At 52.5% G+C, this 12,856-nt stretch overlaps 2 protein-coding genes across 2 annotated transcripts; one reads left to right on the top strand and one right to left on the bottom strand.

The window, feature by feature from the left end:
* Positions 1–4,214: 4,214 nt before the first annotated feature.
* On the top strand, positions 4,215–5,150 carry LOC100090096 (olfactory receptor 5A2-like). The gene has a single exon (XM_001519286.3). It carries the CDS (start codon positions 4,215–4,217, stop codon positions 5,148–5,150), a length of 936 nt encoding a protein of 311 aa, XP_001519336.3.
* Positions 5,151–10,557: 5,407 nt separating this feature from the next.
* Positions 10,558–11,490, bottom strand: LOC100083655 (olfactory receptor 13-like). Its single transcript, XM_007661444.4, has one exon. It carries the CDS (start codon positions 11,488–11,490, stop codon positions 10,558–10,560), a length of 933 nt encoding a protein of 310 aa, XP_007659634.3.
* Between the last annotated feature and the right edge of the window lie 1,366 nt (positions 11,491–12,856).

Here is a 12,856-nt window from a genome sequence, read left to right as displayed (position 1 = left end):
GAGCCCCCAAGAGGCTTCCGGTGGTGGGTTTAGGCTAGCTCCCTCCTCCCTTCCTCATGAAGGTCAGGGTCCATGTACTCCCGAGGTAAGTCGTCTGCGTTTCGGCTACCACGTCCCCAAGATGTCTCCTCATACGCGGGCACCAGGTTGTCTCGGGATGACTTCGGGCCAGATCAAACAGACCTGACCCAACCCTCCCAAGGTCAGCTAGTCCATCCCCTGCTTCCACGCCCGGCTAATCCACCCCTAGCCTGGGCCGACGGGTGGTCCTTTCCAGGCTGGGGAATGCTGGGGAGGGGGACCCCGTAGGTTTTTCCTCAGATCTGAGGTTTTTTTATGGTATTCGTTGAGTGCTTACTACGTGCCAAGCCCTGTTCTAAACTCTGGGGTAGAACAGTGGAACAAGATAATCAGTTTAGACACAGTCCCTGTCCCACATGGGGCTGATAGTCTTAATCTCCATTTTACAGATGAGGTAACTGAGACCCAGAGAATTTAAGTGACCTGCCCAAGGTCACACAGCAAACAAGTGGTGAATCCGGGACTAGAGCCCAGGTTCCTCTGACTCCCAGGGCCGTGCTCTATCTACTAGGTCAAAGTCCAGTTCTTACAACTCAGACTGATTCACTGACTGAATTTACAAGCCTCCCAGGTGAGCAAGGACTGCCAGAAGAATCCTTCTCTGAGGTGGTTATCATAGTATTTTTGTGGCTGCACCTTGCAAATTAGGCTGCTAATCACCATCATAATGATATTGGTTAAGTGCTTACTATGTGCTAGGCACCGCACTAAATGCTGGAGTGGATACAAGCAAATTGGGTTGGACACAGTCCCTGTTCTGCATGGGGTTCACAGTCTTAATCCCCATTTTATAGATGAGGTAACTGAGGCACAGAGAAGTGAAGTGACTTGCCCACACCAGACAAGTGGAGGAGCTGGGATAATGACTGTATGGTTTCACAGTGCTGCTATAGAACCCAGAGAAAACTTAACAGAGCATTTGGAAAACAGAATTTCAATCTGACCGTGACTGGGATCAGCATATTGCTTTGAGGGTTGGGGGAGTGGGGGGAGGCTGTACCCAAGTGGTCAGTTGGCCTCATGTGATCACTGTGCCCAGAAAGGCTTAGTTCCGGCTGCTCTTGGTGCAGGTCGGGGCGTCCTGAAGCGGGTAATTAATCTCCAGAAGGCACCCGGCCTCCCGGAGAAGAAGAGGAAAACGTTTAGTGCTCCTGGTAGGCACGGTCCCGGAGTAGTCCGGGGAGATGGGCTGTTACTGGGGCCTGCAGGGACCATCTAGGGCTCTTGAGGAGCAGGGAACAGCCAGAGGAGGGCTGGGGGGGGGGGGGTGGTGGTTACTCCTGGACCTGACTTTGGGGTCTCCTGGTTTTGCTGGACTGGGCAGGTGCCACTCACTCCCTTCGCCACAGAGAATGGCGAGTTGGGGTTGTTGGAAGGACAGGAGATCCTTGCAGCTAAATCCTAACAGGTTAAGGGTTAAGGGGCAGTGGTGAGGAGAGGTTGGAGTAGTTTTTTGGAGCGGCAGCTTTTGTGAGAGGTCCGTGCTGCCTTTCGGTTCCGGCCCTAATGGACGGACCAAGAGATCTCACCGTGGCAGCAGCACGCAAGGGCTTGAAGCCGTGCGGACAGGATTGGGCTTTCTCTTCCTCTCAAGCCAGCCATCCAGTCTGTTAGTCAGTCAGTTGTCCATTCAGTCAGTCAGCCAGCAGGTCGTTTGGTCAGCCAGTTAGTCGGTGGGTCGGGCAGTCAGCCAGCCACTCGCTCAGCCAGTCAACATCAGCTAGTCAGTCAGCTAGTCATCCAGTCAGTCATCCAGGCAGCTAGTCAGCCAGTCAGCCAGTCAAACAGTAAGCTGGTCCATCAGCCATGGGTTAGTCAGATGGTCCTTGCAGACCCTCACCCTTCTTCCCCTCCCCAACCCTTTGAAAGGGGAAATGGTTACTAACCATCCTCAGGCTTCCAAGGGGAATTGGAAAACCAGAGACGAGTAGCCGCTTGCCTAGGGCTACCCAACAAAACCAACAGATTTAGGATTAGAATTTAGAATCCCGCAGGAGTGGTCGGAGGCTCTGTCCGCTGTTCGGGCCTTTCCCTCCCTACGGGGATCCTGCAGGCGAAGAGGGGACTCATTCAGGTTACAACTGGGATGGTGAGGGACAGGGCAGCATTTCTACAAGTGAGGGAGAGGGTTCTGCGTTTCCAGGGTAGCATTTGCTGCTGGGGAAATGTGTGAGACCAAGGTGGCTGCAGGATCACCCTCCTGAGACTTAGAGATGGAGAGACCCCTTACGAGCCTGGGAGTCAGAAGGACTTGGGTTCTAATGCCGGCTCTGCCACCTGTCTGCTGGGTGACTTTGACCAAGTCACTTAACTTCTCTGAGCCTCAGTTAGCTCCTCTGTAAAATGGTGATTAGGAGTGCGAGCCCCATGTGGGACAGGGACTGTGTCCATTCTGATTAATTTGTATCAGAACAGTGCTTGGCACATAGTAAGCGCCTGTCTAAATCCTCCAGGACAAGATCTGATCTTCCCTCAAAGACATCCACCCTCCCCTTGCAGCCTGGCCCAGGCTTAATGGTCCCGGAGGCCGAGGCTGGCACCGGAGTGAAGGGAATTCAGGCAGCTCAGAGGATCTCAGTTCCCGAACGCTCGGTTTCACAAGGAAGCAGTGGCAGGAGCTGAGGCCCGCGCTCCAGAGAGCAGCCTCCTGCAGCTTGCCCAGCCGACATCCCCACCCACAATCCTCTTCCGGGTGGATCCCTGAGCCAGCCCAAGGAACCCCAACCCAGACAAGGGCAGCGTCCCGGTGAGGGGAACAGCCGATGTGTCGGAGAGGGTGTCCGGTGGGTTTGTGGGTGGCGCCAGGGGTCCGGCGGTTGTGGTCAGTGGGTTTTTGAAGCCTTAGGAAGGAAGTTGAGTGAGCTGAATGAAAACACTCTTAAATCATGGCTCCAGTCCCAGCTCCAAGTGCGTGCTAAACCCTGGCTGGGCTGCAGTCCGAGGAGGTGGCTGGGAGACGAGGAGGGCGGGGAGAAGTGACTAAGGAAAACAATCTTGCCTCCGGCTTGGGGATGCCCAGGACCAGTCCAGCTCTGCCCTCCCCCACCCCCGGCCCCCTGTCCTGGAAGGGAAGAAGCCGTTTTCCTGAGGAAGTGATCGACCTGAGGAGACAATGAGCTCGGGCAGAGGCCGGATTCCTTCCTCAGGACCAGGCTAAAGGTCGCTTTCCTGCAAGAGGCAAGTGGGTCTCTGTGCCCCTTGCCCCCTGGAGAGCGAGGCGAAGATGTAAGAGGGAACAGGGCGGGAGAGAGAGGAGCTAGAGCTCTGCCTGTCCGGTCTTCTCTTGGAAAGGAGAAGATTCGGACTGGAGCTCTCATCTGGGCGGAGTGACGCATGGCCTCCGGGATTTGGATGGCCGAGGAACTTTTAGGAAGTTGCGTTACACTGCAGACTGACATGGATGTCTGTTCCTCCCCCCACCTCCCCCACCCATCTCTAGACGGCGAGCTCGTTGTGGTCAGGGAATGCCACTGTTTATTGTTGTATTGTACTTTCCCAAATGCTTAGTACAGTGCTCAGCACACAGTAAGTGCTTAATAAATACGATTGAATGAATGACTGTGCGCAGGCTCTGTTGGGAACTTCAGCCCAAACTTCAGCCCGTTTCCCTCATATGCACCCAGGTTATGTCTTTGACTATTCCCATCCCCACCCTGAAGGCGAGTGTAGACTCTTCTGACTGCCGGATCTGCCTTGGGCATTTCCAAATTCCTTCTCCTCCTCTTCTTCCTTTTCCTCTTTCCCCTTCTCCTCCTTCACCTCCTCCTCTGCCATCTCCTCCTTTTCTTACCCATCCTCTTTCATTTCCTCCTCCTCTTTTACCTTCTCCTTTCTCTACTTCTTCCTCCTCTTCCTCTATCTCCTTCTCCACCATGACTTCCTCCTCCTTCCCCTCTTCGTCCTTCTATCCCATCTTCTTCTATCGTCTCCTCCTCCTGTCTCTTCCATTTCCTCCTCCACCTCTTCCTCGTTCTCCTCCTCGTCCTCCTTCTCCTCTGTCCTTCCACCACCTCTTCCTGCTTTTCCTTCTCCTCTGTCTCCTCCATTTCCTCCTCTTCCTTTTCCTCTTTCTCCATCTCCTCCTCCATCCTCCTTTTTTTTTCTCACCCCCACAGATGGACTGTGAGCAGGAAATGAAGAACCGCACCACAGCCACTTCACCCGGCTTCATCCTCTTGGGCTTCTCCACCCACCCCGCAGCCCAACTGGGCCTCTTCTTCCTGTCATTACTCCTCTTCCTCCTGATCCTGCTTGGGAACCTGACCATTGTGCTGCTGGCCTGGACGGACTCTGTCCTCCTCTCTGCCCCCATGTACTTCTTCCTGGGTCACTTCTCCTTGCTGGAAATGGGCTTCACCTCTGTCACCGTCCCCAAACTGCTGGCCGACAGCTTCTCCTCCTGCCACTTCATCTCCTTTGCAGGCTGCGCCACTCAGACCTTCTTCTTCATCGCCCTGGGCAGCACGGAGTGTGCCCTGCTGGCCGTCATGGCTTACGATCGCTACGTGGCCGTGTGCCGCCCGCTGAGGTACCTGCAGGAGATGCGCCCGGAAATGTGTGCCCAGCTGGTGGCGGGAGCCTGGCTCAGCGGCTTCTTCAACTCCACTGCCCACACGGCTGCTGTCTTCCAACTGTCCTTCTGTGGCTCGCGTGTGGTCAGCCAGTTCTTCTGTGACCTCCCGCCCCTGCTGCGCCTTGCCTGTGGTGACCGAATGGCCAGCGAGGCCGTGGTGCTCATGTTTGGAAGCCTCTATGGCCTAACCGCCTTCCTGGTCACCCTGGCTTCCTACGCCCGGGTGCTCTTCACGGTGCTGGGCATGGGCTCGACTCCGGGTCAGTATCGGGCTTTCTCCACCTGCAGCTCCCACCTGGCTGTGGTGGGGCTGTTTTATGGCTCTGCCTTCTCCACCTACCTGCAGCCCGTGTCTGCGCGCCCAGCTTCCCAGGCCTTGCTGCTCCCTTTCTTTTATGCTCTGGTCACGCCGACCCTGAACCCCTTCATCTACAGCCTGAGGAACAGGGAGGTGAAACAGGCACTGATCAGGGCCCTGGGCAGAAAGCTATTCTGATCTGTCTTGGCGGACAATGCTGCTTTCTCTTTTGGTTGTCCCTTGGTCCCCTTGGCCCGGGGCTAGCGGGTGACGCCTCCCTATTGGTTGGATCCAGGAGGGCCAACTGATGTTCCTTTGTAGTGGTTTTTTATGGTGTTTATTAGGTGCTTACTCTGTATTCTAAATACTGGGGTAGATACAAGATAATCAGGCTGGATACAATCCCTGTCCCACATGGGACTTACAGTCTAAGTAGGAGGGAGAACTAGATTTGAAACATTAAACACAAAAAAAGTAACACCACCAACAAGACTGATAACACTGATAAGCCTTGTGGGCTAGTGGAAAGTGAACTGGCTTCTAATCCTGGCTTTGCCACTTCCTTGCTGTAGACTTTGGGTAAATCACTTAATTTCTCTAGACTCAGTTTCCTCATCTGTTCTCCTTTCCGCTTAGACCGTGAGCCCCATGTGGGTCAGGACTGTATTTAATCTGATAGCCTCTCTCCTAGCACTTGGCAGAGTGCTTGGCACAAAGTAAGAGCTCAACAAATACCATAATAATAGTAATCACAATTATGATTAGCACCTCTAATTTGGGCCTGTCTGGGCCTCAGGGCCTTCAAGGGTGTGGGGGGGGGATGGTGGTGTGGGGTATGGGGATGGATATGTGTGTGAGTGTGTGTGTGTATGTGTGTGAGAGAGAGAGAGCAGCATGGCATAATGGCTAGAGCACGGGCCTGAGAGTCAGAGGTCATGGGTTCTAATCTCATTTGCGCCACTTGCCTGCTGTGTGACCTTGGATGAGTCACTTCACTGGGCCTCAGTGACCTCATCTGCAAAATGGGGATTAAGACTGTGAGCCCCAAGTGGGACAGGGACGGTGTCCAACCCGATTTGCTGGTATCCACCCCAGCGCTTAGAGCAGTGCCTGGTAAGTAAGCGCTTAACAAATACCACTATTATTATTATGAGAGAGAGAGATTGATTTGGATTCTTCTAGACTGTAAGCTCACTGTGGGCAGGGAACGTGTCTACCAGCTGTTATAGTGTACTCCCCCAGGCGTGGGAGAAGCAGCGGGTGGAAAGAGCGCGGGCTTGGGAGTCAGAGGTCATGGATTCAAATCCCCTTTCAGCCGCTTGTCAGCTGTGGGCCTTTGGGCAAGTCACTTAACCTCCCTGGGCCTCAGTTCCCTCCTCTGTAAAATGAGGATGAAGACTGGGAGCCCTACGTGGGCCAACCTGATCACTTCGTCCCCTCTCCGGCGCCTAGTAGGCGTTTAACGAATGCCATCATTATGCAGTTAGGATGGTGGTCGCTGCCCGGGAAGCACTCAATCCAGAAGATGAACTGATTCGGGAAAAAGGGAAAGGAAGGGAAAGGAAGGGAAAGGAAGGGCCGCGGCCGCCCTGCGGGAAACGTCCTCCCGAGGGGGGAACCGGCCCCGTTCCGGGAGCCCGCCGCTAGAGGGCGCCGCCCTTCCACCGAGCCTCCATTATCCCCCTGCTTCCACAATGGCTTTCCCAGGGACTTCCGGTCGCGTCCCCACCCCCCAGCCCCATCAGCCTTCGCTCTGAGCCGCCTCCAGACGACTTCTAATAATAATGATGATGATGATGATGGCATTTATTAAGTGCTTACTATGTGCAAAGCCCTGTTCCCTTATTGGCCAGTCCCGCTCCCCCAGAAGCACCCTGGGCCAAGGCCCCCCCCCCCCAAGGCGCAGTGGCCCGCAGGAAGGAAGCGTGGATAACCTGGATAATGTGGATAACGTGGATAACTCAACCCCCTGGCGCAGTTCAGTGAATGGGCGCGTTTGGGCTAATTATCCAGGGCATGTCAGGAGGCACTTCCGGGCCTCCTGGGCCCAGGCCATTGCGGCCCGGTGGGCGGGAAGGCCGCACCGGGAAATGGCGCCATCTGGTGGACCACTGCGCCCCTTGCGCCTGCATACGGGTTTTCCCGCCGGCCCTTCTGACCCCCGGGGTTCTAATAATAGTAATGATGTTGGTATTTGTTAAGCGCTTACTCTGTGCAGAGCACTGTTCTAAGCCCGGGGGGGAGATACAGGCTCATCAGGTTGTCCCACGTGAGGCTCACAGTTAGTCCCCATTTTACAGATGAGGTCACTGAGGCACAGAGAAGTTAAGTGACTTGCCCACAGTCACAGAGCTAAGTGGCAGAGTCTAGAAGAATAATAATGATAATAATGTTGGTATTTGTTAAGCGCTCCCTATGTGCCGAGCACTGTTCTAAGCGCTGAGGGAGATACAGGGCCATCAGGTTGTCCCACAAGGGACTCACAGCCTGAATCCCCATTTGACAGATGAGGTCCCTGAGGCACCGAGAAGTTCCGTGACTTGCCCAAAGTCCCACTGGGTTTCGAACCCACGACTTCTGACTCCCAAGCCCGGGCTCTTTCCAGTGAGCTACGCTGCTTAGACGGTCTAGCGATGAGGGTCAGAATACTAATAATATGGTATTATTAAGCGCTTACTACGTGCCAAGCTAAGCGCTGAGTAGAGACGCAGCGTGGTCCTGTGGAAAGAGCCCCGGCTTGGAAGTAGGAGCTCATGCGTTCTAATCCCGCCTCCGCCGCTTGCCAGCTGTGTCACTACGGGTAAGTCACTTCACTTCTCTGTGCCTCAGTTACCTCATTTGTAAAATGGGGATTGAAACTGTGAGCCCCACTTGGGGCAACCTGATTACCTTGTACCCCCCCACCCCCAGCACTTAGAACAGTACTTTGCACATAGTGACCGCTTAATAAATACCACCATTCGATACAAGGTAGTCAGGTTGTCCCAAGAGAAGCAGCGTGGCGCAGTGGAAAGAGCATGGGCCCTGGAGTCAGGGCTCATGAGTTCGAATCCCAGCTCTGCCACTTGTCAGCTGTGTGACTGTGGGCAAGTCACTTAACTTCTCTGGGCCTCAGTTCCCTCATCTGTAAAATGGGGATTAAGACTGTGAGCCCCACGTGGGACAACCTGATTCCCCTGTGTTTACGCCAGCGCTTAGAACATAGTAAGCGCTTAACAAATACCAACATTATTAAGTGGGGCTCACAGAATTAATCCCCATTTTCCAGATGAGGGGACTGAGGCACATCAAGTGAAGTGACTTGCCCAAGGTCACACAGCGGACAAGTGGTGGAGCCGGGACTAGAACTCACGACCTCTGACTCCCAAGCCCGGGGTCTTTCCACTAAGCCATGCTGCTTCTCAGAACAGCTGGCCGCCTAAAAATACTCCTCAGCTCTTACCATTCTTAGCTGTCAGCTCTGGGATGGGAAAATGAAGAGACCATCCTCATCTCCATGGACCATCCATCCATCCATTCACTCATTCAATCGTATTTACTGAGTGCTTACTATGTGCAGAGCACTGTACTGAGCGCTTGGAATGTACAATTGGGCAACAGAGAAAGACAATCCCTGCCCAATAAAGGGCTCAAAGTCTAAACAGGGGAGAAAGAGAGCAAAACAGAATAGAACAAAACAAAACAAGTAGTAAATATCATCAAGATAAATAGAATCATAGATGTATACACATCATTAACAAAATAAATAGAGTAATAATATATACAAATAAGCACAGTGCTGTGGGGAGGGGAACGGGGAAGAGCAGAGGGTGGGAGAAGGGGGAATGGGGAGGGGAGGAGGAGCAGAGGGAAAAGGAGGGCTCAGTCTGGGAAGGCCTCCTGGAAGTGAGGCAGGTAGAGGAGACACAAGTAAACAAACGTGCCAAGAGGTACAAGACGCAAAAGGAGGAGCCACAGGGCATAACGGGTACAAAAGGTGGTTGACAACATAAATGAAAAAAATTTATCTCAGAAATTCTTATGTTAAGTGGCCCTTTAGACTGTAAGCTCTTTGTGGGCAGGGACTGTTGTACTCTCCCAAGAGCTTAGCACAGTGCTCTGCACACAGTAAGCGCCCAATAAATACGATTGATTGAAGTGGTGATTGCAACATTCCAGCCTCCAGCTTCCTCCCCCAGCAGCCTGTAGAACGTATTCATCGCTGCCCAGATCATCTTAAAACATCCTTCCACACATGTCTCTTCAACTTCCCCAAAGCCTCCAACGGCTACCAATTTCTGCATCAAGCATAAACTCCTTACCATTGGCTCTAAGGCTCTCCACCACTTTCACCGTCTTATAGATAGGATTTCCAAAAGGCTTGGAAAACATGGATTGCTGGCAGAAGGAGGGAATTTCAAGTAGGAAGAAGGACATGAACCAGAGGTCAGCAGCAACAGAGTTGAGAAAAGGCACCGTGAGAAGGTGAACTTGGGGAGAATGGAGTGTAAGAGCTGGGGTAGAGAAGGAGAAGAGAGCGGATGGGTTTCGAGGGAGGAACTGATAGAGTGTTTTAGAGCCAATAGTTAGGACTTTCCATTTGGTGCTGAGAGGAGTGGGAAGCCACTGAAGGTTTCTGAGGAGTGAAGAGATGGGTGCAGATCATTTAAGAAAGATGATCTGTGTGTTGAATACCTATTTGCATATATGTACTAAGATATATATATATAGGTGTGTGGGTGTGTATATATCAATGGCATTTAGTGAGCACTTACTGTGTGCAGAGCACTGTACTAAGCACTTGGAAGAGTACAAGAGAGCTGGTAGTTACGTTCCTTACCCACAAGGGACTTAGAGTCTAGAGGGGGAGACAGACATTAAAATAAATAATTGTTATGTACATAAATGCTGCGAGGCTGAGGGTGGGGTGAATATCAGGTGCTTAAAGGGTACAGATACAAGTGCATAGGTGATGCAGAAGGGAGAGGGAGTAGGGTAGGTGAGGGCTTAGTCAGGGAAGGCCTCTTGGTGGAGATGTGATTTGAATAAGGCGTTGAAGGTAGGGAGATTGGAGGTCTGTAGGATGTGAAGGGCAAGGGAGTTCCAGGCCACAGGGAGGGTGTTGGCAAGGAATTAATGGTGAGATAGACGAGATCGAGATAACTAGAGGAGTGAAATGCCTGGACAGGGTTGTAGTAGGAAATCAGCGAGGTAAGGTAGGAGAAGAAAGCTGAATGAATACTTTAAAGCCGCCGGTAAGGAGTTTATGTTCGATGTGGAGGTGGATGGGCAATCACTGGAGGTTCTTAAGGAGCGGTAAGAAATGGACTGAATTTGTTTTAGAAGACTGATCAAGGCAGAAGAATGAAGTATGGACTGGAATGGAGTGGAGAGATAGAGGAGGCAGGGAGTTCAGTGAGAAGACTGATGTAGTAGTCAAGAGAGGATATAAGTGCTTGGGTCAGCGAGGTAGGAGGAAAGGGTGGATTCTACAGGTGATGTGAAGGTAGAACTGACAGGATTTGGTGACGGATTTAATATGTGGTTGGGTGGTCGAGTTAGCCGTGCAGGATGGGCTACAGAAGTTACCGAAACGGCGACCTCCCCCGGGCTCGGAGAGTCTCTCTCATGGGGCCCTCACCCTCTTCATCACCTCCCTCAGGGCCTTCTTCACCTCCCCATTCTTCAGGCTGTAAATCATGGGATTCAGCATGGGGTTGAGGAGGCTGTGGAACAGCAAAAGATATTTCTTCCCCTCTCCGGGGTTCGCTGTTCCAGGTCCCACGTAGGTGATGATGGCGGTGCCGTAGAAGAGCCCCACTATGCCCAGGTGGGAGGCACAGGTGGAGAAGGCTTTGCGCCGCCCCTCCCGTGACCGGAGCCTCAGGATGGTCCAGAGGATGCTCAGGTAGGAGGTCAGGATGGAGAAGAAGGGGCCCACCAGCACCGAGACGGCCCCCGCCAAGACCAGGGCCTCGTTGATCCGGGCATCGCCACAGGCCGCCCGCAGCAAGGCCAGGATTTCGCAGAAGAAGTGGTCGATTTCCCTCCGCCCACAGAAGGGCAGCCGGAGCAGGAGGAGCAGGTGGAGCAGAGCCAAGAGGGAGCCCAGAGCCCAGCACAGCCCCACCAGGATCCGGCACGCTCTCCGGCTCACGACCAGGGGGTAGCGGAGAGGGCGGCAGATGGCCACAAAGCGGTCGTAAGACATCACCACCAGCAGGAAGCATTCGGTGTGGGCCAGGGTCAGGAACAAGAAGGTCTGGGCGGAACAGCCGGCCAAGGAGATGGGTTCCGCTGGACGCAGGAGGTTCACCAGCATCTGGGGGACCGTGTTGCAGGCGTAGGAGATATCGACCACGGCCAGGTGGCAGAGGAAGAAGTACATGGGGGTGTGGAGCCGCCCATCCAGCCAGACAAGGCCCAGGATCACCCCGTTGCCCAGCAGAGTGGCGGTGTAGAGCAGGGAGAAGAGCCCGAACAGGAACAGCTGCATCTTGGGGTGGACGGCAAACCCCAGGAGGAGGAATTCCGAGATTGACGTCCGATTGGTACCCATCCTCTGTGGGAGAGACGGTTCAGGTTCAGGGAGCAGCATGACCTAGTGGATAGAGCACAGGCCTGGTAGTCGGAAGACCTGGGTTCTCATCCCAACTCCGCCACTCGCCTGCTCTGTGACTTTGGGCAAGTCACTTTGCTTCTCTGGGCCTCAGTTCCCTCATCTGTAAAATGGGGATTAAGACTGTGAGCCCCATGTGGGACAGGGACTGTGTCCAACCTGATTGACTTATCTACCTCAGCACTTAGTACAGTGCTTGGCACATAGTGCTTAACAAATACCAGCAAGAAAAAGTCACTTTACTTCTCTGTGCCTCAGTTCCCTTATGGTCAACATGGGGATTCAATACCTATTCCCCATCCTACTTAGCCTGTGAACCCCACATGGACCCTGATGATCTTGTATCTACCCAGCACTTAGCACAGTGCTTGATACATAACAAGTGATTCACAAATACTACTATTATTATTATTCATATGACTGTCTCTCTTTCTAGACTGTAAGCTCATAATGGGTAGGGAACTTGTTTGCTAATTCTGTTGTCCTCTCCCAAGCTCTTAGTAGAGTGTCCTGCACATAGTAAACACTCAATAAATAGGATTTTTAAGTATTATTACAATAATACTATTTATTATCATTATTCAGGTGAAGGGAGATATTGAGATATTGATTGGGGTCCATCCCAGTTATCTAGTACCTTTAGACCCCTCTAGGCTGTAAGCTCCCTGTGGGCAGGGATGATGACCAACTCTGCTGTATCGTATTTTCCCAAGCCCTGAATACAGTGCTCTGTACACAGCAAGACCTTTGATGGATCGATTGACCATTTTGTACGTGATTATTTTAAAATTAATTTTGGGATTTGCTAGTCACTTCTGTGTGCCAAAAACTGTGTTAAATGTTGGGATGGGGAGATGCAAACATCACGATCGGATGCTGCCCCCTCCCCAAGATGCTACTCACGGCATAGGTTGAATCGAGATGACTCTCAATCCCTCTCTGCCTTAAATCTTCGTCACTTTCACCTCAGACTGAGTTGATTTTTTTTCCTCCATAACAAAACCTAATTTGGGGATGCAACCTCAATCAGTCAATCGATCAATGGTATTTACTGGGCACTCACTGTGGGAAGAGCACTGAATTAAGTGCTTGGGGGAGTACCCCAGAATTGGTAGATACTTTCCTTACCTGCAAGGAACTTGCAGACTAGAGGGATTTCAGAGCTTAATATATAGTAATAATGTTATGAAACATTTCACAATTTTGGTCCCCAGAAACCACATGCAACGGGGGGGAATGGTGGCCAATATTGGGGTGGTGAGGGAGGGTGGAAACTCAAATGAGAATATGGAGAATCTGCCTGGAG

Source organism: Ornithorhynchus anatinus, chromosome 13, assembly GCF_004115215.2.
Source record: "Ornithorhynchus anatinus isolate Pmale09 chromosome 13, mOrnAna1.pri.v4, whole genome shotgun sequence".
Lineage (NCBI taxonomy): Eukaryota > Metazoa > Chordata > Mammalia > Monotremata > Ornithorhynchidae > Ornithorhynchus > Ornithorhynchus anatinus.
Note: the sequence above shows the minus strand (reverse complement) of the source record. Positions and strands in the feature narration are given on the sequence as shown.

Bases quoted from the DNA above. Each gene is read 5' to 3' on its own strand.
- LOC100090096 (XM_001519286.3), top strand. From the start codon at position 4,215: ATGAAGAACCGCACCACAGCCACTTCACCCGGCTTCATCCTCTTGGGC.
- LOC100083655 (XM_007661444.4), bottom strand. From the start codon at position 11,490: ATGGGTACCAATCGGACGTCAATCTCGGAATTCCTCCTCCTGGGGTTT.